General features: G+C 37.4%; 1 protein-coding gene across 3 annotated transcripts in view; it reads left to right on the forward strand.

Moving 5' to 3' along the window:
• Positions 1–25,962, forward strand: part of Chd7 (chromodomain helicase DNA binding protein 7) — a 184,066-nt gene that overhangs the window by 107,467 nt on the left and 50,637 nt on the right. For 2 of the 3 annotated variants that reach the window (XM_026390793.2, XM_026390794.2), the window contains exons 4-7: positions 8,555–8,696; positions 14,103–14,240; positions 15,288–15,353; positions 21,264–21,319. In XM_026390793.2, coding sequence (XP_026246578.2) covers positions 8,555–8,696; positions 14,103–14,240; positions 15,288–15,353; positions 21,264–21,319 — 402 coding nt within the window. The remainder of the gene's footprint in view (positions 1–8,554; positions 8,697–14,102; positions 14,241–15,287; positions 15,354–21,263; positions 21,320–25,962) is intronic. The other variant, XM_077801441.1, reaches the window with a different exon arrangement.

Raw genomic sequence — 25,962 nt, forward strand, 5'->3', positions numbered from 1 at the left:
TATCCATCAGCTTGTTCTGCTCAGTCTCTGGCTCATTAAATCTAAATTCCAAATTAGGGATGGGACCATGTATAACTAGTCCTGCTGTCTCCAAGCTTCTCTTTTTTATTTGACAAAGGGGTGGCAAAAGGACAGAAAGATCATTTAAATCCCCAGTTCTCCTTTCCTTTGGGATAACCCCCTAAGGTCTTTCCATTGTCCTATCCATTGCCCTAACCCATGTGTCCCCCTTCTTGTCTCTGATATATCTTATATCAGCAAAATGAGCAGGGTGGGGGAATCATCAGCCACTTTTTAGCACAGATCTTGGTATCTTTGACAATATGTTGTTCACTTTATATTCACTTGGAGAGAGGATGCCCAATAGCACTGACCCTAAAAGCAAGTTCAACTCACTCATGCCCTGTACTAGATGCAGGAATAGATTGCCTGGGCCTGCTGGAAGTGCATAACTGCCCCTCCAATGATCTGTGGTGGACTTCAAAGCAGACTTGCTTGCTACGCGCATTGACTCATGTGGAAGAGAATGATGTAGCTCCCACTTCCAGCTCTTACTGCACCCACCACATGAAGTTCAGAGGTGTCCACAGCAACTGCAGGGTGTTAAAGAGGAGATTTTCTTGAGACACATAGCCTTGAAATCTTTCTGGAGTGGAATTTGATGGTGGAGCACATATTGCCACAGGAGATGTAGTTGTGATCTTAGGGTTGGCGGAGATAAAGAGTAGAAGGAGTCATGGGTTGATTTTTATTTTTTAATTTAAAAAATGTGTGTTATGTGAAAATTCTTTAGAAGACTATGGAATTCTGTACAAATGTGATTTGTCTCCTAATATATAAAGATCTTTTGGCTGGTTGTCTTCTGCCTAGAGAAAGCCCCAATAGACAAATTGCCCCTGGAGTCCCTCTATGCTTATGCAAAAGCCAGTGAACAGAGCATGTGTCACCCGAAAGACCAGCCCTCAATGTGGCCACCTCTGTGTAGAACTCTTGTAGCTTAGTGTTAAAATGTTAAAAAGGGAAATGGGCACATGGATTAAGGGGAAGAAAAAGACATTATTTTTTTTTCCTTTTTAATTGTTAGAAGGTAATACCCTATCTTTGGTGTTATAGATTCCTGGGATTTTTTGTTCTGTCATTGCTGGATAAAAAAGGTAGATTTTGCTATGAATTTTTTCCCAAATACTGTTTTCTGTAAAGGCTTTGTCATTTCTTGTTCATCTCAAAATTTAGATAAGATAAATACTTTATGCAAAAGCAAAGTTGCTTTGTTCTAGGTTGAAGGTTTATAAAGTTATAGTTGGAGTTAAACAGTGTCAGGTTAAAAAGGAGAGGGAATTTCTGGAAGAGATAAAAATTAAAGTAAGTTGGAAAATTAAAAAAAAAAGATAGTACCCTAAAACTTACATTAGAATAGAACTAATTTTATGTGTATCCCTGAATTCTGTAGAAGCAATATAATTACAAGGGAGTTTGGCTTCTCCAGTTAAGGGGATGGTGGTATTTCCTCCTTTGTGGCTTTACCATTGGATCTACCTAATTCTCATCCTACCTACACACCTGATTGAAATGTGGGTGGGTAGTATGTCTCTGTTGTATTAGTCACCCTGGCATATCAGAGAAGATAATTATGAATTTAGGGAGTGGTATTCTGATTGTCAGAGTTAACCCTCAGTTGTCTCTCTTCCAGAGTTATGAGAATGCTATCCATAAATAAAAGTGACATTTTAGAACATGACACATGTAGTCAAATATGTGCCTTATGGTTTGGCACCTGAAAGAGTCTACTAGAAAAGGTCATTGAAGGGCATTCCTTTGCTTCAGGTCATAATATTTAGTTTGTTTCATTCTTTATGTTGTATTATTGGGCCAGATGATACCACATAGCCATAGTGGTCAATGTCTATGTGGAGCTTCTGTAATCGGATAGCATATTAGTTAACTGGACTCCTTGTCCACATTCCTCTGGCAGATCTTAATTCAATCCACAAAATGTGATAACTTGTAGATTTTCAAGGTTAATTCTTGACTGCATGACAAAAGTCTGTTTTTTCTTTACAGTATATTAATATTAGAAATGGATTCCACTTTTTGAGAGTTCTTTTTGTACATTTATTATTTCTAAGAATTATCCTTTAGAAAATAGTCAGCACTGTAAATACTCCTAAAGACAGGGTTCTGGTATAAATTGGAAGACTGAAATTTACCTGGGGATGGTGCCAAGTAGCACATGTCCACCAGGAAAGCTTTCAGAGGCCTGAAGGATACCACAGAAGGGCAGGCCAGCTCTGGACTCCCACTGCCAGGATTCAAAGGTGGCTCTCAAGCCCTGCAGGTTCTGGCTGCAGTCCTAGGACTGCCACTGTTGCAAGTTGGATTGTAAAACGCAAAAGCGAGGTGTGCTGGGTTTGAAATACATACCTTAAATGAAAGTGAATTAGGCTCCTGGATCTTTTCTCATCTTCTTTGCTTACTTCCTTAACAATTTTGCAAAGTTATGGTAGTAAGGGAGTACTTTTTTCTGTAATGGCTACGTAAGGCAACAATTCATTAGACTAGTTGTCTTATAGGTGTTTCATTTAGTGACTTTCACAGAACTTAAGTCTGTTCATGATTTATCATTGAAATCATATGTTGTTATTAATGAGAAAAACGGACCCACCTCCCCCAACACCTCTACTTTGTCTGTTTTGTATGAAGACTTTGTGGGTGGAGTTTGAGAGTCAGGGTGCTGAGATAAACCTACTTGGAGTGAAACGGGTGTATGCCAGACTGCGCCACTCAGATCACCAGAGGTGAATGAGGTTGCCTGTTGCAGAATGGCAGGTGCCTGGCAGTCTGAAGGGCACTCTTGGGGCCTTCACCAAAGAAGTGCTGCTTGTTTGGGAGTGAAGGTATTGGTCTTTGAGTTGACTGTCTGCCACTCAAGTTTGTTTTGTATCTTTTCTCATTAGTTAATTCTTTTCTCTATAGTTTATCATATTCTAGTTTTAGTTATAGGACTTTATTTAAATTTTTCATTTTGTGGGCTTAATTTTATATGATGCACCACATTTTATCTGTTTTAATTGATCTTTTAAAACTTTTGTGGGGGGTGAGGTACTGAGGATTGAACTCGGGCACTCGACCACTGAGCCACATTCTCAGCCCTATTTGGTATTTTATTTAGAAACAGGGTCTCATAGTTGCTTAGAGCCTCACTATTTTTTTTTTTTTTAAACTGAGGCGCACCTGCCCAAGACAGGTGAGGCACTGGGTTCAATCCTCAGCACCTCATGAAAACAAATAAACAACAACAAATAAATAAAGGTTAAATTTTTAAAAAGTTTTCTTAGCCTGTGAAGCAGAAGATTATGTCTCAGTACCTTTGCTCTTCTCCTAAAAGATGATAGCATATCATTTTGGAGAAATTTGAGTCTCTAAATATGAACCTGATTAATTTTCCTGACCCTGGGTCTCAAGGTTGATTTTTCCCCAATGTGATGAGACTCTATATTGACCTATTCCATCTGAAGGGCCCGCTGGATTGAAAATCCCTCATTGCCCAGATATCTTTAGTAACTGACCGTGCTCTTCTCATCACATTTGGTTCCACAATATGGCTCCTTTTCAAATTTTCTGTTGAGGACATAGATCCATAGACTAACACTAATCAAGGTTTAACTGCATTCTGTTTTTTTTTATAAATCAGGGCAGCTTCCTGGCTATTCAGCCCTTTGTAGAAAACCTTATGTAGAAAGCACATACTCTTTCTTTTAGAGCAAAAGGAACTAGTTATCTATGCTGCCTTTTATTCCAGATGAATCCATCTAACCCCATCTTGGGAACTAGCACCCAGCTGTCCTTATGGATGCATGTCATCTTAAGCTGAGTACAAATCCTTCCATAAGGGTAGGTTACCTTGTGTCTTTCTGTCCATGTGACAGACGCTGCTCTCTGAATACAGTTTGTGTTCTCCTAATGCTTGCTGCTGAGAGTTCTTATCAAGGATTTGTATGCCTTGATGGAATTGGGGGTAATCAGAACTATGAAGCTTTGTCACTTAGCGGTGAACCCTGAGCACATCTGCCTACCTGCCTGCCAGGGTGACTCCAGCCTCATAATGAAATGTGAAGGTAAGGCTGTGGGAGAATAGTGGGCCTTCAGGCCTCCAGCCCAATCCTAGGAAATGATGTCCCTTCCAAGTTTATAGGGGTTTGTCTAGCTTGAAAAGCGGACAACTCAGTACTTCAGAGTCTGGCTTTATGAGTGGATGGCTCTGAATCCGAGCATCTTTCCTCATGAGTGGATGACTGTATCTCAGTCTCTAGGTTCGCGGGTGGACGGCTCTGCATTTTGTTCACATCAAAATGATAGGAAAAGAAGGAACTTCGTGAGTTGGAAGGTGGAGTTTGAGAATAATATTCCTTTCTTTTGGCTTTGAAAAACTGCTGCATTCCCCTTATTTTGCTATTACTTTAGCCCCTTTTATCTGAGCTTCGTAGGTATCTCATCATAAAGAGAGAAGCTGTACGGGGCATTTTATTTTGTTTTAATGACTTAATAAGGAAATCACTGAAGAGTAATGCCTGCCCAATAAAGGCTATGTAGTGTACTTGTTTACTGTTATTGCTATTTCTTGTACTGTCTAATTAAGTAGAGAACTTACATATCTGAGCAGGCATTCGGTATGCGATGAACAGGACAGTTCCTCTCTGGATCTTACAGGATAGTTGACAATGAACATAAACAGAGTGTTTTGAGTTTAATACATTATAGTGTTGACAACAGATTTTGTGTATTGTAAATACTCCATGTATGGGGTATAGCATGTGGTGTGCAGGTAGATTCAAGTCCAGAAAATGCTTCTTGAAATGAGTGGTGTGCAATCCAAGTTTTGCAGGTGAGTAGACTGGAACACACGTGGAGGTAGGAAAGGAGATATGTATTTTAGGAATGGTTCTGTATGCCTGGAGAATAAGGGGTAAGAGACTAGCCTATGAAAATAAAGGCAGTGTTCAGTTGTAAAAATCGCAGAGGCCATTGCACACTAGTACTGAGAATCTCTGTTGTGATATGTAGGGGACTGCATTTAAGCAGAATGATCCAGTCAGAGTTTCATTTCAGCCAGTCAATCTGGTGACTTTTAGAGATGGATTTGTGAGTGGTGGTGGGTGTTTATTACTATGAGGCTAAGCTGGGAATGCAGAAGGTAGAGCAGGTTCAGGAGAGGCAGATACGATTTATTCAGGACTGGTGCCATTCAGGGCCAGATTTTTGACAATTTCCACATTGTCAAAAACATGCCCCCTTTTTCTTGTGATCCCACTCAGAGGTTGCTGTATGGCAGCCAGCTGTGGCTCAGCCCTGGGAGTAGACATCACTGCAGCTGTTGGAGGCACACGAGGTTCTATGTCTGTGCTTGACAGCTCAGTGGCCTCATCCTCAGCATTTCAGTGTTGGTTTAATGGAATATTGTTTTATTAACAATATTCTCAACCTGCAACTGAAAGAGCCGCCCTCTTTGTACATTCAAGCTTCTATAATAATTTGGAGAAGAATGTATATTTTGGCCCTGACATTACAAAAGACCAATTTTGAAGCTTAATACATTTAAATAATGACTCTGAATATGGACTGTCTTTTTTCTACCAGTTGGATGCTGTGTAGCCCTTCACATGGCTCATAAAGGTGATAAGGTAGAGAGAAGCTGTAGTCTTTTGGTGCAGAATGGCAGCTGTCTGGATTAAAGCAGTGGTAGTGGGCTTGGGGAAGGGCAGTCTGTGGTTCTCTTTGCTTGTTTGTTCTTTTACCTGGAGATTAGGAAATTTATGATGCTTAGATAAAGTTATCCTCAGTACAAGTGGGGTCCCATCTATAAGTTCCTGCAGTTGATTTGGCCCAGGTGGGTCTCAGCCACAGCGAATCCTTCTCAGATGTGGCTGGTTGTCTTCCAGATGTGAGTAAATGTTAACCATCTGTGCCCGGTGCTACTTGAGCTTTTTCCCACTATCTCATTTAAACCACATAACAAAGATGGAGGAAGAAACAATTATTAACTTTGTTTTATACATCAGGAAACTGTGGCTCAGGAACACTTGGTTGAAAACTCACATTGGCTTATTGCAAAATAGTAACAAAGGCAGTTTAGCATAAATAACAGTTTTGTTCTGGATTGTAGTGTGTTTGGGTGGATACTGAAGATTTTGTAGCCTTTTGACGTTTTAGGGTGTTGATTTGTATGTCGAGGCATGGAAATGCTCTTTCTGAACATTAATGGTGCAAGGCCTAATGAGTCTGCAGTCTTTGAATAATCAGATCTGGGGTAAGTGCTTCCCTTGGCTGCAGGCTTTTTGTCTAAGCACTTGGAGAGGTCCTTCCTGACTTTCAGCCATCTTGGAAGTTCCATATAGTTCATTCTTGGGAAGGGCAGATGGAAAATCATTAGCACTTCTCTCCTCCAGCAAATAGATGTTTCCTCAAACCTGGGCTCTGGGCGGCTTCCAGACAGTAAGCCTTTTGCTCCTGTAGGACAGTGCAGGCAGGGCCCGGCAACCCCACTGTGTGTACTTCGCCCTGGTAGAGAGAGGTCACCGTGGAAAACTAGCTGCCAGCTCACTTTACCTGGCTGTGGTTCAACTCTTTGACAGGCCTACCTCTGATTTAAACAAATTTGAGAAATATGTAAAGTTTTGGAAGCAGTTTTGCACTGATTTGATAAAAGAAACCACAAAACACTGCAGCGCAGGTGTTGAGAATGTTTGAAAGCTGATTGAGGGAAGCAGATGGCTTTAGTCAGTGGCATCCAGCCAAAAGAGCAGGTGCTGGTCATGTGACCGCTGGTTACCAGGGTAATCTGATTGCTCTTGGCGTGCAGATGAAAGGAAAGGGGCCCAGTGTTCAGCTGTAGTATTGTATAATTTGTGGCAGTTAGAGCGGAAATAAATGCTGGAAATGGAGCCTCATAGTAGGGGAGACTTCTGTCCATGTGTAGCGTAAACACTAGGACAGTTGGATGAGGAACTGTTGTATGAATTTTTTTTTAATTTAAAAAATATTATGCTTTCTGCAGATCTTTTGGTGACTTAAAGTTTTAAGGACATTACCTTTTTTTTTTTTTAATAGAATGAACTCTTAAGCTAACTGCTGTTTGCTGCAATCCTTAATTGTTTTAAGTTATCTCTTATGTGGCTATTTACTATGCTAAAATGTTAACAAAATAAAAATAAGCTGAGTATTTAAAAATGACTAGTTTAAGATGATCAAATCATTAGTCGAGAAACACATTTTAGGTATGTGCTGGATGCATTTTTATATTAATAGTACTTTTGAAATATTTTGCATGAGACATGCTTTACTCAAATAAGAGCTTATAGATCCCTTGGCTTCTTCCTTTTGTAGAGGCTGAGGTTAAAAACATGATGTTTAATGCATTCTGTCAGCACACTATTCTGGAAATTTACAATCTTCAATAAAGAAATTTAGTTTTTTAAAAATATATCTTTTATTTTTAGAATTAATGGTGGTTTGAGAATCCTTAGAAATAGTAAAACAATTATTATGAGGTTGAATTATTTTCAGTGTTGTATACTAAATGATAATCTGTAGAAAATCTTGGAGCTGGTTTGGAAATTGAAAGTAGCATCAAGTGTACATTCAAACCAAATGTCCATAAGGGATCTAGAGGTGAAGATAAAATTTAAAAAAACATTTTTTCTTAGAGTTTATTTATGTATCTTTCTCATGTAACATTCAAATCCTATTAATGTTTGTCAGCAACATACTTTGGAACATGTGCTTTAATTATTGGGGTCGATTTGCTGTGTTTTTTTGTGTGTTTCAGAGACACAGCTTTTGAAAAAAACACGAATTGTGGGGATGAGATTGTAGTTCAGTGGTAGAGGGCTTGCCTAGTATACAGAGGCTCTGGATCCAATTCCTAGCACCATAGAATAAAGGATAAGATTATCTCAAAAATGCTTAGTATAAAAATAAAACTTACTAAAAACACAGCATTAAGTAAAATTGCATGTTTCAGGAGATTGCTATATGTTTTTATCCATAAAATATCATAAATTGGATAGAAATGTAACTGGGTGGTATAAAAGTACACTTAGGTAGTACTGGTCAAAAAAGGACTTAACTAGGAGTATGTAAAACTACCTGAAAGAGACAAGGAGATATGTTGTATTTTTTTTTTTTTTGACAGTTACAAACAAAAGTGTTTTATGCTTTAAAAACTTGATAACAAAACTACGTTTTAGTCTGATTGTTTATTACAGCCTCGTGTATTGACAGGCATTTGGAACAAATGAACTATTATACAGTGTGGTGTGAGGGATTTTTGCATGCAGTTTTACCTTAATTAGGTCAGAAACTTGCTAAAGGTTATCAGTGAGATTTACTGTAAAAATTTATTTGAGAGTGCCATTCAGCTGTTACGGGCCAACATGCATTGACTTATCACCTGTCGTCGATCCTTTTGGGATGTTGGGTGTGGGCCACGGAAGGGCATGGGACATGCAGGAGAACTGCATTAAGAAATGAACACTGAGTGATCTGCTTTGAATTCTAGTAATAAGAAACCTGATTCAGAAGCCAGTGCTTTGAAGAAAAAGGTCAACAAGGGAAAAACAGAAGGTTCTGAAAATTCAGACTTAGACAAAACGCCCCCGCCATCTCCTCCTCCTGAGGAAGACGAAGATCCAGGTGTTCAGGTAATACCAATATGCTGTCCCTGAGCCTCTGTGATTTATCGTGGTAACTTTAGCCACGTATGAAGTACGCTAGCCCTCCCCAGCTTTGTTACAGAGGTGCTTGTCAGATGTCTTTATTGTTGTCTGGAACATTATATCCATAGTGATGAGAGCTGGGGGTCAACACGAGAAAGAACTCCTGACCAGAGCTGTTGCATTTTGCCATCTTTGGCTTCATAATAAACATCCTTCCTTTATTGCTGTAGATTTATATCTTGACGTGTGTGTGTGTGTTAACACTGGTTCATTTACAGCTTCATTCAGATTTTTAAATTTTGTTGAACCTTGTTTGCTTATTTGTTTGTTTATTGGTGCTGGGGATTGAACCCAGGGCCTCACACATGCTCGGCTATCACTCTACCACTGTGCTATATCCCCAGCCCCTGTCCCTTTTTATTTTGCAGAATAAAAAACCAAGGTATAATTTGTAGCTTGTCTGAAGGTTTCTGACATCTGATGGTCAGAGATGAGATATATTTGTATAATACTAAACTTTCTTTGAACAAGTGATTTTCCAAATGGCAGTTCTACAGACTTGTCCAGTGATAGAGTCTCTCAACTTTGGGAGAGTTTTGTAGGAATGAATTAAAAAGCTAGCCCTGAAAAAAACATTAGGAATTTGGGTTCCTCTGTATAAAGCACGCTGCCTTCGCTGATTGGACTGAGAGGGCTTCTTACACGTGACAGTTAAAAATTATTTCCTTGTTAGGTTCCCTGGAAGCATGCCAGTTTGGTCCTCTAGGATGGCTGGGAATGTGACTTGTGTGAATGACATCTGAGTTATCAGGGAGCGGTTACTGAGGATTCCCACTGGAGTGGGAAGCCAGCCCCGAGGAGCTTACTGGACTTCCTCTTATCATTTAGTGCACACTCAGGACTTTCACCTGCATCCCTACCAATTAGAAGCAAAATATTCAAAATATGTAGCTCTATTCTAAAGAATTTCAGGGCTATTTATGCCTATTTTGTGTGGTGTGTTTATAGGGTATGTTTTTTTGTTGAGTGTATCTCCTTAATAGTTGTAATTGTGGCCTAAGCTAAGCACCCAGAAGAGAGAGAAATGGAGAGAGAATGTGTATGGATGTTTTTGTGGTATGGGTTTATTATGTGATTTCATTTTATTATGTCAGAGGGAAGATACCAGGAAGGTAAGTAGATACCTTTTTTTTTTAATTGCTTAAAGAGTTTTTATGAAAAGTATTTTAGTGATTTTTAATTTTATTTTTATTCTCAAGGCTGTTTTTTCCTGCTTTGTATTTGCTAGGACCTCTGTGACAGTAGTAATCGGACAACATTCAGAAGATTTATTCATACAATTCAAGGAAATTCTGTTTTTCTTTAAAAAATATTGTTGCCATTTTGAAACAGTCTATTTGTATTAATTCAGACTTGGATTTCATAAAATACTAGTTTGGGGTTTATTTTCCTTCCTCATTTCAGTTACACAAAAATAATAATCAATTGAAATGAACTTCAGTGCTTGCTTTCTGATTGGCTACAGTGCATAACTGTTACAGGTTCAAGAGCTAATATACGCAGCCACATGAAGAGATCTGACTCTTGAAGGCTGTGCTTTCCTGGTGTCTTGTCACACAGGATGTGATGTTGACTGCTTTATTTATTTTCTTCCTGTGACACATGTATGAAGAATCTAAAGTTAATTCTTGATTTTTAAAAGTAAATTTCATGAAAATTTTAACTAATGTATAATTGTTCACAAGGTATTAAAACAGATCATAGAAACATTTAAATCTTCTATTCAGTATACCTGTTTAAACTGTCTGTTCTAAAGCAATCCAAGTTTAAAAAGTTGATATATTATTTTAATATCAACTCAAATTTTGAGTTTAGGTTTAAGTACAAATCTTACATTTCATTTAGATTCACAAAAATCTTTCAGATAATAGTTTAACAGACCATAATAGAAACATGTTACATAATTAACAATTTTAATCTTATATTGGGAAATTATAAAAGGGACCATGAAACCCCAAATAAATGACCTTAAGATCAGTTATTATGAACACCATGGTGCATCCATGTAATCCTGGCGACTTGGGGGCCTGAGGCAGAATTGCAGATTTGAGGCTAACCTCAGCAACTTAGCAAGACCCTCAGCAACCTAGTGCTATAATAATAAAAAGGACTGGGAATGTAGCTCAGTGGTAAAATTCCCCTGAGTTCTATCCCCAATGCCACCAAAAAAATGGGGGGGGGGTGGAGAAAAAAGGGAAGATCACTTATTACATAGAAAGAAACCATGTCACATTTAAAAATTTCAGAAAATTGACTTCTAATTGTATTTTGTTTTTTTTTCTTTTAATAGCACTTAAGAAGTGACTTTGTAGCTACTTACAATTAATTTAAATTGATCACTATTTCAGTTTTATATCACAAAGTTGACATGGAAGAACTTACATTATAAAAATTATATTCACCAATACATACATTTCTTTCTTTTTTAAAAAAAGAGCTCCCTGTCTTATTGTAGTGGAACTTCTTTTTTAAAAAAATAATCAGAGTGGGATTAAATGTGAAGTAGGTTTGTCTTAGACCCTGTCCAACCTTATTCAGTTACTTATGCTGGAAGAATACTATGACAGTGTGGCCTCAAGCATGGAAACCTGGTAAAACATTACAGACGGATCATTAGTAGTACAGCCCTCCTTACAGTAATGGTAAAAAGATGGAAATATAAATTAATCCATTTCAATTTAGTTAAACTGATATATCAGATGAAATACAGACATTATGCTAAGTTTCACAAAATTAAAACATTGTTCTTCATAATAGCCTTTTATGTCTTAAAGAGATTGACAGTCCAGAAGTAAGGGATGGTAAATTGGGCCTGAGAGCAGGAGTAAGTAGGTCAGCTTTGGAAAGAGAGAAGGGAAGCTTTACAAGGTAACTGGGACATTTTTCTTTGGAAAGCTCGAACTGATTAATGATGGCTTTAAACCTACTAATTGCATTTCACAAGGCTTTGAATAAATTCCCTTATGTGTCTTCGCAGCATTTGTATGGGGTAGTTACTATCATTAACCCCATTCTACAGACCAGGAAACTGAGATCCACAAAATTACTCATCCAAGGCCACGTTAGAGTTAGGGCCAGTTCAATAAGGAACACTGAGCTCTAGGGCTCAGGAGATCAAACAAACTGTCTCCTGTGATGTGGGAAAGGGTCCAGGAGGCAGAACCTCCACAGGTTTCTGTGAAAGCTCCACAGTATCGACTCTTCCAGGAAACACAGAAGATCTGTCCTTGGAGAGGAAGATTCCTAGAGAAAGCTCTGGTCCAAGTCACTATTCCCCCTGGTCGAGGCCACTAGAAAGTCTGTTAGTAAAACCTTACCCACATGGTCTCACGAAAACTGCTTTGTACCTCTGCTGCCATGAGTGTGTAGAGCTGGGAGGTGGGAGTCTTATCCATTGGATACTTATGTTATACTAAGCTGGCATTGTAAACTGTTTCAAATCCATTTCCAAGAGCAGGGAGAGCACAAACTTGATAAGGTTAAGTCAGTCATGCGGTGGGATCATAGTGGTACGTGATGGATATTTTGCCTCTTTCTGCCTTACTGTCCCAACTTTAAGATTCACGAGGCTCTTTAAAAGTCTTAGTGTCAACTTAGTCTCTAGGTTATAATATTATTGTGTTCATTAGCAGTTTGAAACTTGGATATGCTTTGCTTTGGTTTTTGGGGGTTTGGTTTTTCTGTGTGCACCGTCCTGTGCTTTGAACTTGGGTCCTTGCAAAAACTGCTGAGCTATATCCCCACCCCAACATGTGTCATTTTTAATCTTAGATTTTTTTTCCACATATACTTATTAATGAAAAACTTTTTCCTCACCATTTTTAACTTATAAAACACTATTTGTAGATGGGCATAGTGACTTAGGAGGCTGAGTCAGGAGGATTGCAAGTTTTGATTGCCAGCCTCAGCAATTTAGCAAAACCTTCAGCGATTTAGTAAGACTGTGTCTCAAAATAAAACAAAAAAGATTGGGGATGTAGCTCCCTGGGTTCAATCCTTAGTACCAAAACAAATAAACAACAATAACAAGAAAATATTCTCATTAAAAGTCGACATAGAATGATTTTGACAAAAAAGTGCAAAAAAGATTTACAAATTTTCCTTTTTAGGAAAAGTAAAATTACTTTTTATGGTCATTCATTATGGATTTGCCATTCAACCCTTTATCTCTTCAAAAATTTTCAGAATGTTTCTTTTAGGACCAAAATTAAAATGTAAACTTCCCCCTGGTCCATTTACTTCTTTCTTCAGAATTAATACCTCCTAACAATTGTGTTTTGGGGTTTTGTTTTTGTTTTTGTTTTGGTGGTTGTATTGAAAGCATATACATAATTCATTTTTTATCGAACATTTATTGAGGCATAGAGATGCACATTTATTGAGGCATAGAGATGTATTCCCTTTGTTTTGTAGTGTATTGATGATCCACATACCCAAATAGATAAACATCTTTAAAATTTATCTTAAATAGAAACATAAACTTCTTATTGTTGTGTAGCTTGTTTTAACTTTAACTTAACAATTTATCTTGCAGATATTCCCAAGATAAGTTTTGTAGCTTATTGGAAGGGTTGGCATATTTTAAAAATGAGTAGATATGACCATGGTGTTCTGCAAAAGCTGAGCTGGGTTGTTTTGACCACAGGAGTATGAGACTACTCATTTTGCCAATGATTGTATTGACTGTTAGCTATTACCAATGTTTTAAATTTTAACCAAGGTGAAAAATTAATTTAAAAAATTCAGATTACTTTTCTTAGTCCATTGTGAATTTTGCCACTCAACCTTTCATCTCTTCAAAAAGTTCAGATTATTTCTTTTAGGACCAAAATGAAAATGCAAAAAGTTTTTATTTAAATGGCTTTCTGAGATATATATTGGAGTACCTTGGATAATAGTATAACAGTATATGAATAGAACTTCGTAATTTTCAGAGTATTCTCTAACACGTTCACTTTTTTGTATAAAACATTTTTAGTCACACAAAAGTAGAGAAAATATTGTAATGAACCCATAGGACCCATTTTCCAGCTCCAGTGTGGCTATCACTTTGGATGAACAAACAAGATTTGTTACTTCCGTTTTTTTTCCTGTTGAAGGGCATGGACATGGGAGTGGCTGAAGGACAGGTGTCCCAGGACTTCGGATCCCCCCCCCTTCCCCCATTTCTCTTATACTTATTGCCACAATGGTCTTTTTGCTTGACTTAGAGGAGTTATTGGTTTTTCTTTACTATTTTTTTTTAAAGTAATGTATCTTACCATTCTGAGCCATGTTAAAGAACATCCATGATTGCTTTTTAAAACCCTCTTTGTTGGGGTTTTGTTTTAGAAGAGACGGTCTAGCAGGCAGGTGAAGAGAAAGCGATACACTGAAGACTTGGAGTTCAAGATTTCTGATGAGGAGGCAGATGATGCAGATGCTGCTGGGAGAGACTCCCCCTCCAACACTTCACAGTCAGAGCAGCAGGTCAGCAGCCAGATTTGTGTGACTTGAATCTGCATGTTACAAGATGGACTGCACATTTTATAGCTGGAATCAGAGAAGTTCCGTGGAAGCATCGGACTTTCAGCAGGGGAACATTCATCTAATGTTGGCTAATGTGTTATGGGAAATTAGTTGTTTAGCAGGGTCTTTTAAAAAGCTCTGTTCACTGAAATTTATTTTTATACAAGCCTGTGATATGTAATTTGACACAATTTTGGAGAATTAATGGTCTATGTTGAGGAAGAATCAGAGCTAGAATATGAGGCGGCTGAATTTACCTCTGAGAATTCAGTGCTGTGGCTTCTGGGACTTTAATAAACCACTTGAGCTCGTCTCCTGCTGTTCGGCACTGTAAGAACCCCTTTATGAAATTACTGCCTTGTAGTACCCAGCAGGGCACGCTTTATTCTCTGTGCAATGTAAATGATGGATAAAATAGTTAGTATAAAATATGGATAGTAATGTAGGATTGATTATTTTAAAGACTTTTTAAAAAAGTAATGCTCTTTTCTTACTGTTACTGTACTTTAGTTAACAAACTGCTGGTAGCCATTGAAAAGTATATTAAATGCAGTTTTATGTTTTACTTATTTGGTAATCTGTGCTATGTTAAGTTGTTGTATGAGGTTTTATGTGACCTCCATAGATAAAAGCTGCCTACGATAACAGAATGATGAGTATATTTACCCCATGGGTATAGATGAAGAAAAGTTATATTTTTGACTGCTGTCATGCAGAGATTATTTTCTCTTGGCAGCTGGAGTTTCTGAATGCTCTCTGGCTTGTGGAACCCATGCTAGTCCATGTAATTAAGCCACATAATCATGAAGTAACAAGCACAGCTCTTCCTTTTTCCTTTCTGTAGGGTGAAATTTTTGTTCTTTTCAGTCATATTTTCCACTGGTAACTTTCTACTATGGTTTAAAGGGTAGGGAGGTAGTGGCAAAGGGGAACAAATGATTTCTTATTTTTGTATTATAGGACAAAATGTTTTCCATTTGAATTGATTCACGCCTCTTTATGTTTTAGGAATCTGTTGATGCAGAAGGCCCAGTGGTAGAGAAAATCATGAGTAGTCGTTCTGTGAAAAAGCAGGTAAGCACCATTTGAAATGACGCAAATCTATGGAGTGTGCATTACTATTGTAGGATTGTTTTATAATTCTCTTTTAAGATTCCACTATTGTAAAACAAAAATTCTGGCGGTATTTTCTAAACCTGTCTCATTTACTGGGATAGTAGAAGTCATCGTGTTAGTCAACATCAAATACATCCAGATTATTATGCCATTCATAGTAGGCAAGAAAGTCTCCCAGGAAATGTATAGGACTTCCAGAGTTACATGCTGCCCTTTTCATAAGAATTAGTCATATGAATTATAGACCTGTATTCACCTCTCACCTGTCTTTCGAAGGTCCTCCACCCATCCCAGCCCCCCCCCACCACCACCACCCCCATGGTGGAATGGAAGTTCTCTTATCATTTTGACAAGAAGGTGTTTTCTTATTCGTTTTACAACATTTTTTTTTAAATATACAATTGAACTATTCAAAATATCTGTTGCCAGTGCACAGGTGAAATACTGGACTGTTTTGAGTACAGTTTTCTAAGTTACTCACAGTTCATGTTGGTGTGCAAAGGTGAGCTCTACATACTTGTCATTAGCTGGATTATCTTGTCTTTTAGGGGCAAATATACTCTTGAAGGAAGAATTCTAGTGACGCTGTATTTTCTTTTACAGATGGAAATTCCTTGTTTCCTCCCAACTACTTCTCTTCTTGCCCAATTTGGGAAAGTGTTTAACTTGTTTTGAATAATGATTTAGACATCTAGTTTGCATTTACATGGTCCAACATGGAATTTTCAGTGTCTCTAGAAAGTGGTCCCCTTTAGATATGGGGTCTGTTCCTCACCTTAAATTTGTCAAGTCCACAGGTCTTTATTGCTTTCAAGGCAGGTGGAATTACAACTTTACTTTTGACATATGAAATAAACATGTTTTCTTCTTAGTAAAATGTGAAGTATAACGTCCCAGTGAAAAAGATGAGTAACAGAGTAATTATGGGAATTAAAGTGAGATCCCAGGCTTATTAAATAGGAAATCTTTGCTATTCAAACACCTCCATCAAGACATCCTTGAAAATGAAATTACACCAAAAATAAACTTCTCTGTGCCTTCATTTCAATACTGTTTACCTTTCTATTGTGTGGCTCAAGGTATGGATTTTTATCAGCCTATACAATTCCAGTTCATATGAAAATAATGAGGATCAAGAAACGGAGATATTTTTACATTGTGTTTAGGGTGGGTGTATGGATGGCTTAACTGGTGCCTCTTTGTAAGATTTCGGTCCCCATGAATTAAACAGTAAAATCTCAACCAAATTTCCCACCTGTTAAAGCAGAAATGAGCACTGTTTAACTCATTAGAAAGGTTGCATTTTTGTCCTGCTAATGACTCCAGAACTGTTAATTGGTGAATTGTAGATATATGGTGAAATTTAAATACTTGACATGCTTTAAAGAATAATCCCCTTCACGGAATTGGAGTGACTTGTTTGAGTAAATAGCCTGTCGTTTGGATGGGATATACTAATTTTCATTCAATTGATAGTACTTCAGCAGGCATACTCAGCAGGTTTGGGGGTTGCAAATTATAATTAGCTCTATTATTCAGAGCCGCTTAGGCTATGCATTATGTAGGACACTGCTTTTTCTTTCTGTTTTGCCCACTTTAGGGCTTTCTCTCCTCCTCCCACCTCCACCCCCCTGCCCCCAAGCACCCTTTAAAGGCAAGTTCTCCAGGTTTAGGAATAGGTATTATTACTATTTATCAATGGCCATGGGACATTAAAAATCATTTTAACTGTAAATGAGGACAAAGCATTTATTGATTTGGTGTATTTGAGGATAGAGAAAATTAGTGGAAAAAATTCCTCTGGAAGGTTCAGTATTCATTGAAGTTTGATTTAAAGTAAGGAAGAGAAGTGGCTCTCATTGAATTGTTTTTCTATTACTGGCATTTCTTTAAGGGCAACAAAAATCCATTAGAAAATATTAAACATTAACAGGTACTAACTTTTAAAACTGCCAGCGTTCTCAGAGTGGTTACTTCAGTTATCAGCTTTAAAAACACTGGGGTTGGTGTGGCGGGGGAGAACTAACAAAAGGAAATTTGAGATTTTTCTGTGGATTCTAGCTGTGCCTGCTGGTCTGTTTCCTATTACCATGAATAATGTAAGAATTGGCTGTGAGAAGGTATCTTTCTGTCTCCCTGCAGCACTGTGGAAACTAGCCGTGAGCTCATGAAGTCTGTCCTGTGGAGTGCTAACACATAGTGGGGACTGTGGTTCTCAAAGTCAAGTCATCCTCCTGGCTGTGGCCTAAGGATGACAATCTATTGTGGTGGAGTTGTGCATATTCACAAAGCTCCGACAGCAGACCCTCCCTACTTCAGCACCAGGTGTGAAGTGGGCCTGGCTTAGTCATTGATGTGTTGCTCTAAACACAAATTAACATCATGAGGCCTAGTGGAAGGGCTATAGTTTGAATTCTGAGTTAGGTAAAGAGAGGTGTGTGTGTGTGTGTGTGTGTGTGTGTGTGTGTGTGTGTGTGTGAGAGAGAGAGAGAGAGAGAGAGAGAGAGAGAGAGAGATAGATAGATAGATAGTGGATTATATAAAAAATAATTCTTTTGTTTTCCACATTTAGTCATAGTCCTTTCTGCTATGAGTCTTCTGTCTTTGGAGAAAAATTCAAAAATTTTTTTGGATCAGAATGTCAAAAACAACATTAAGTCAAATTCGGACTGCATTTTATGCAATTCTTTATTTGACTTTATCTACATGCTCTATTTGCTTTCTAAAAACTTATTTTAAATTTCAGTGATTGGTTTTAATTCTCCCTAATTGAACCCAGCAGAATTTTAAAAAATAGAGAGAGAGTATAAAGTTAAGGCAGGACTCTTAATCTCATTCATTATCATGTCCTTATTTTCTTCCTAAGTGGTATGTCTATTAGCGTATGCAATAGGTTGGGCTATAAGTAGGAAGGGATTCAGGCCCATGCTTTATTGTTATCTTTGTTTAAGTACTTTTTCATTCTTTTAAGCATTGTTTAACAAAAATTTTTTCTCTCTCTCTTCTCTCTTCTCTCTCTCTTCTCTCTTCTCTCTTCTCTCTCTTCTCTTCTCTTCTCTTCTCTTCTCTTCTCTTCTCTTCTCTTCTCTTCTCTTCTCTCTCTCTCTCTCTCTCTCTCTCTCTCTCTCTCTCTCTCTCTCAGCACTGTGATTTAGCTTGGTCCCCTGTGATTACTTCAGTTAGTAATAGAATGCTTAGGAATGGTCATTCATATTTTTCAGGCCAAAAGACTATCATTTGCTACATGGCTAGTTCAAATCCAAGTGGCCAGAGCAGTTATTTTATTGCCTGATCAAGGGTTCTGGTTCATATGAATAATGGGACAAAAGTGGTTTAATATATCTGGAGCTTTCAATTTCATGTGAATAATAAAGTCTATTTTCATAGACTAGACACCGTTTCTCAGAAATACTCTATTGAGCACATGAAATTACTTAGAGTACTCTCAAATTTAGTTGTAGCTGTCCAAAAAATAAATATGAGTGCTATATGTGTGTAACTAGTGCTTCGATCCTGTTATTTATGGGGTAAGAACATTATAGAGTATCTTCTGAAAATTGGGGTGTTAGAGGCCAAAGTGTCTGCCATTTAGTGACTAATTGAAATGATGTTCCTGAGGACTCATGAATTCACACGCTTTTGTTAATTGTTTTACTAGCAAAGCAAAAGAGGTCAACATGATCATATTTATATAAAAGGAAAAGCTGAAAAATAGCTCTATTTATAGTTCTGGGCAAGAAGGTGGTTATCCTACATGTGCAGTCAGTTAAAGAAAACAGTGTTACATTTGGAGACATCCAAAAGATATAGGCCCTGGGGCAATGGTGTGCCAGCTCCAGGTGCTGCTAAATGAGGTTTCGGAACCAAGTCACTTCTTCCCAGACAGCTCCAAACCCTCTTGCTAGGTATCTTCACAGCAGGTTCCCAGGGGAATAGTAGATCATGACAAGAAAATGGGTATTAATGAGAGTTGGGGACAGATGGTTGTTAAGAGTCAGAGCTTTCTGGGAACAAAACTGGGACAGAATGAAAACTATCTCGGCTGTTCAAGATCTGATCCTGTGTGTTTTGGTGCCCACTTAGAATTATGGGACAGTGAAACCATTTCAAATAAGATAGAAAGGACAAGATGGAAGAGAAGGCCAGAAAGAGGGAAATCAGAGGAAATAATAGAGCATAGAAATGATAAATCTTGATCACTACCTAAAAGAAGTGTAAGTTGGTAGCGGGAATCCAGAATTGAAAGAGATTGGCATCAAGAGATATTATGAGCTCCATTCTGGGTTTGAATTTTATGACACTCTGACAGGCATCAAAAGATCCAGTCTCTTCCTTGCTTCCCAATTTTCTCTGGTTGTCTACCATCCCACCTTTGCCTTTTTACTGGAATTTCTAATTCTGCATAAAGATAGAAATCAAATGGGGAAATATTAGGGCTAGAAAAAAGTGAGGTGTGTCCTGAAGAGATTGTTACTTGAATCAACTAGAATTTATCAGTTAATTGCAGGTCTTTGTGGTTTCTTTACCTATTTTATTTTTTATTTTCATTTTGGGTAACTGAAAGTCTACAGCATAGGTGTGGTATACGGAATACGTTGGTTTAAAAAGTTGCTTTATAGTTATGACCTTTTAAAGACTCATCAGGGTACAACCAGATGTTAATAGGTGTTGACCACATTTCTGAATATAATCTTTTTATTGGTGATCTCTAGACAGGTGAAAACGTCAAAATACAGGTTTAACTGATAACAGGTGAAAGTTTCAAAGAAGAGTTTTAAGTTCATAGTAGTGTGAAATTATAAATTGAGGAGAATTGTCATCCCTTTGAATTCCAGTGTGTTTTCCTGGAGTTTTTTCTGTTTCATTTGTCCCCTGCCATGTTCCTACTTGCCGTAATTTTTTTAGAACCATCTATGAGCCAGCATAGCACCCACAAAGTGACCCTCAAGACAGGCTTGGGGCATCTTGTACAAGTGCAAAAGCATTCACGAAACATCTGTAAGGGGTGTTTATGTTTTATATTTCTGCTTTATTTGATCAAATGTTCCAGAAGAAAATTACATATTATGACTTGTTTAAGGGGCAGAGATGTCTAAAATACCATGTAAACGTTGTCTGCTGCATATGCAACAGCAGGTAGGACCAAGGAGATGTTATAGATAATCTTGCCACTGAAAACTCTCAATTTGGCTGACATGTATCACAATTTTAACCCTACCTAAATGTAGTATTTGGAGTGTTAATTTTATTTGGCTGCTATGTATGTGAGACATCTTGTCTGAGACATTTAATTGTACCATTGAGTAAAACTAGAACTATGAATAGTGATGCACTGAAATTACTTGCATTAGAACAAGGTTTAGTTTTATATGGTTTCTTGTTTAGAGTTATTAACTATATGGAGGAATAAATGTCTTTTAAATATTTTAAAACATTACAAAACCCACAATGTAAAGTTGCCATGAGGCAGCCAAAAATAATACATATGGCATTCAGGAGAGCAGTTGCTAATTGGCTGCTGCCTGAGAAAATGGTACACTTGGCGTCTACTTAACACTGTGGGTTTGGCAGAAAGCCAGCTTTGGGGTCAGGTTGTTGTGAATGAAGCTGCATGTGGTTAGGGAGGAGTTAAAATGATTCATGTCTTAGAAGCTCAAGCACGTCAAGTAGAGTAGCGTGCACGGGCCTGAGCTCCTCAGTCCTCATCGCACGGGGTTCCTACAGCTTACAGCGTGTGCATCTTTCCAAGAAGGTCCTGTGCTGCTCTTCTCGGGCCAATTTTTTGCTCATGTGGGAATAAATCATTACTTTGGAAGTATTTGAGTATACTGTTTTAAGTATGTGCCTGGAACTTTTCTTTTGTTGCAGAAGGAATCTGGAGAGGAGGTAGAAGTTGAAGAGTTTTATGTGAAATACAAAAACTTGTAAGTAAAAAAAAAATTTTTTTTTCTATTAAAGGGGGGGGATATATTTTCATAGTACCAAACAACTTGTTTTTTTTTAATTGTGAGGTAGGAAACATGGTCATTTCCTACTAATTTTTGTATCTTTGATATTTTATGAATTTAATTCTTCTGAAAAAAAATGTATAATTGGTGTAAAAGTTGACTAACTTTGTTTTATACATATAAGTATATATATATGTATGTATGTATAGCCAAGAAATTCTTTTTAGACAAAATAAAAACTTCTAAGACGATAGAGAAATAACTAAATAGAGCAGTAATTGCCTATCCTCCGAGAATGAATTTTACTCTCCAGGGCTGCTCTCCTTCCCTTCATCAGTGCATGGGATGCCGGGCACTTGAGACGAGAACTCTGCTATCAGACGAAGGCTCTAGAAAATCATGACATCACTCAGCCTTTAAAATGCAGTGAGCTATGGTTTTATCTGGGTTTGTTTCTATTATTTGTTTAGTGGACTTGAATTGCATAACTTTTAAAAATCTGAATGGAGAAACACAGCGAGCCGTCCTCATGGATTCTGTGTTGTAGACGTAGGCAGTGCACCGGGTCCAAACACGCATTGTCGTGAGCCTGCCTGGTTCTGAGGATCAGTCCTTATCCTGTTGAAGAGCAACGAGGCCATAAAGACAAAAACAGTCATTGATAGCATAAACATTTACTTTATCCTTTTTAAGACAAAGAACAAAAGCACCATTTAAATTGTAGGGTTTTTAAAGAGAGGGTTTTATGAGTTGCTGGGAAAATAGCCTCAGAAAAATTTACCCTGCCTCAGAAAACGAAAGCCTCAGGCACCCCGGTTTTCCTAATTCTCCCTTGTTCTAGTTGGCACCGTGTTAATAAACGGATGCCCTTCAGAAGAAGTTGCAAGCAAAACCTTTTACCAAGTAAAAAGATGAAGATGTCTCTGTCAGGTTTTTCTCGAGAGTTCCATGCGATACATAGTCTAGCAGTAAAATGCTCAGTAAATGTTAGCTGTTGTCATCATTTTGTCCTCAGAGCATGATGAGTTTACACATGTGGAAATTATGCGTAGGCCATGATTTTCTGTGGCTGAATCCTTAAGGAGAGAAGTCAAGATAGGTGAGGAGGAGATAAACCAGAGGTAAGGGCTCCCTTGTGGATGTAGAGACAAAGTCAACATGAGAACAGAGTTTAAGTATTGGTTATCGAAAAATAACACCATTAGACAGGCATCCAAATTATAGAGACCCTGGGCCCCGAGGTGCCTCCGTTCATTTGAGCCTGTTAGTGATTCTAGAGAAGGGCACAGGTACTGCTACCGGGCCAGGACATGCGAGTCCTCAGTAACTTGAGTTGAGGCAAAGAGAGTTCTAAAATGAGTTTTCCTCCCTACGATTGTTAAGTTATCAGGGAAGTTAGAGTTTCTATAAAACTAACAGTTTTTATCCGTCTCTTTAGCCATAATTTCAGATTTATAGGAAAATTGTAAAGATGGAAAGAATTGTTTTTCTTTTTGAAATGCATACATATCTTCTATAAAAGTACTTTGAGACTATTAAATACTATAATGGCTGCTAAGTGGTGGTTTACTCATTCCATCATTCTTTCTAGATTTATTAGTTGGGTCTCTGCTGTTAGGAAGACTTTTACCACCTTGCCCATTTGTTAATTTATAGCTGTGTACACGTGAGGATTCTCATTATAGTAAATGGATTATATATTTTTTACTGTTATGGTATTATTTACTTTATTCATAACTCCTCTGTCCTTATGCCTTGTCTGCATCTTTCTTTGAGCACTGGCGACAGAGACTGTTCCAGGCTTAACCTGTGGCTTCCCTTTTCCGTCCTGCTCCAAGGAACGTTGATATTGTTTTGATGAGGGCCTTTCCAAAATGAGATTTGGACTTTGCTGTGCTCATTGCTATGAGGGCCTTTCCAAAATGAGATTTGGACTTTGCTGTGCTCATTGCTATGAGGGCCTTTCCAAAATGAGATTTGGACTTTGCTGTGCTCATTGCTACCGAGGAGCCATGGCTATTCGGCCCTATCAGTGGATAGGCTGGAACAGTGGATAGGCTGGAACAGTGGATATCTCTCTGCTTCAGTTCATAGGGATCCTCATTCTTTGTTACAGTTACATAGTACTTCACTGTATGGTTGTACCACAACTGTTCAATCAGTTTTCTATTATGTGAGCATATAAATGGCTTGTGATATTTTATAATTACCGATAATGCTACAACATGTATTCTCATGCATGCCTATACATATTTTCAAATTGTTGAAGACACAGCTTTTGGATAAAATTCCTACCAATGGAATTGCTAAATCAAAAGGCAAATATGTGTGTAGTTTGAGAGATCCTGCCAGATATCCTTCTATGAGTACTATGTTTGTTTGTATTCCTGTCAGTAGTAGATGTGAACACCTATTTTCTCACAGCCTTCCAAATATAGTGGATTGTACTTAATTATTGTGAGAGATTGCATTTCAGAAAGTTTTAGTCAGCATTTTCTCTTATTGTGAATAAGAATATCTTCTCATAAACTTAATGGCCATGTTTACATCGTCACTTGTCTGTGTATGTGTGTATGTTTTTTGCTCATTTTTTGTTGTGCTTCCTTCAATTTTTAAGTGTTTTATATTAGTACTTTATTTAGGTTGTGGGTGCTCTGTCTTTTCTGTTTCTGTTGCCTTCTGACTTGATTTATGATATTTATTGAGCTATAATTTTTTAAAAAATGTATTATAGCTCAATGTTTTTTATCTTACTGTATCTGACTTTTGTGTTATAGCTAGAAACCCTTCTCTATACCCAAGTTAAAGAAGAATTAGCCCATGTTTTCCTCTAGTACTCGAATGGTTTCATTTTCTCTGTTTCAGTGCATGATTCGTTTCGTATACTCTTGTGTGTGATATAAGACACGACTGTAATTTTATCCATTTCCAAATACTGTCATACATCGCCTAGCTACAGGGATACATTCTGAGAAACATATCATTAGTTAATTTACTCATTGTGTGAATACCATAGAGCACACATACAAACACGGAACACATCAGTCATCCTGTGCGGCCTCTTCATGTAGCCAAGAGACATGGTGAAGATGAGCTATATGAGGCTGCTGCCAGGGTAACATGGCATAGTTTTGTAAACTTTTCGAAGTAGAAGGAGTTCACTATGAAATGATGATGAAAGAATAGTCTACTAAATACATAAGACAATAACACAGTTGCTTATTATTGAGTATTATGAATGGTGCGTAATTGTGTATACTATACTACTGCGTGACAGGTAATGCAGTAGGTTTGCTCACACCAGCATCACCACAAACACAAGTATGTGTTGTGCTATGACATTAAAACATCCACAGCATCAATAGGCAGTTGAAAATATTCAACTCCATTATAAACTTATGAGACCACTATTTTATGTGGTCTGTCATTGACCAAAACAAATATAGCATATGACTATATTTTTCTAATGCTGTTATTAAAAAGTCTGCCTTTGACACAGTGATTTGAGATGCAGTCTTCATGAAGTACTAACCTTGTGTGTTTATTAGGGCCTATAGCTGTACTTTATTCCTTTGATCTGTGTCTGTGTTCATGAGCCAGAATCACATTTATTCACAGAGGCTATATACTGTATTTTATTACCTGGTGGATCTAGTTTTCCCCTGTAGTGTCTCATTTTGAATGTTTGCATGGATATTCTTGCATCTTTATTTTTATATAGAAAGTCTTGTATTAACTTTTGTAGTCCATGAAAATACTTGTTTTTATTTATATTGTATTACCTTTACAAATGTATGATTTAGGATGTTGAGTTACGCTACATAAAAACAGGCTGTCTTTCCAGTTCAGTGACAATTTCATATTTTTAAAGTGTGCCTTTAAATATTTCCTTGTATGAATTGTGTGCATTTCTTATTAAATTTCTTGCTAAGTACTTCATCTCTGTTGGTATTATAAAAGAGGTTTTCATGAGCGTCATATCTTCTTGCTGGTTATTGTCTGTGTGATTGAAAGCTATTTATTGACTTCTGAATGTTAATTTTATATCCTAAAGTATTACTGAATTATTTTTATTCTTTAGATTAGTTTTCTAATTGATTCTCTAGGGTTTTCCAGGTACATGATCATATAATCTGCAAGCAGAGATAGTGTTACTTATTATTTTCGAGTTATTGTGCCTTTTATGGTTTTGGTATATTCAATGCCCAGTAGAGGTAGTAGGTGTCCAAACCTTGTTTCTATTCTTTGTGGTAACGCCTGTGTTGTTTCTAAAATTATTAAAATGTGGCTTTAGGACTAAAATCTCTGTATGTTTATGTATGTTATGAAGTACCTATTGATTCCTGTTTTCTTGAGTTTTTAAAACTCAAGATGGATACGAATTTTTGTCAAAACGTTTGCAGTATCAGTGGGAATAATTATGTGATTTTTTTTCTCAGACCCATTATTGTTGTGTATTTTTTAAGAGTCCCTTATATTGAACCAGCCTTGCATTCCTGGAGCATATCCTTCTTGGTCATGATGCATGCTTTTTTTTTTTTTTTTGGTTGGCTCCACTGCTGAACTACATCTCCAGGCCAATATATTCTTTTCTTAATGTGTAGAAACATGTTTGCTAA

The sequence above is a fragment of the Urocitellus parryii genome, chromosome 7 (assembly GCF_045843805.1).
Source record: "Urocitellus parryii isolate mUroPar1 chromosome 7, mUroPar1.hap1, whole genome shotgun sequence".
Taxonomy (NCBI): Eukaryota; Metazoa; Chordata; class Mammalia; order Rodentia; family Sciuridae; genus Urocitellus; species Urocitellus parryii.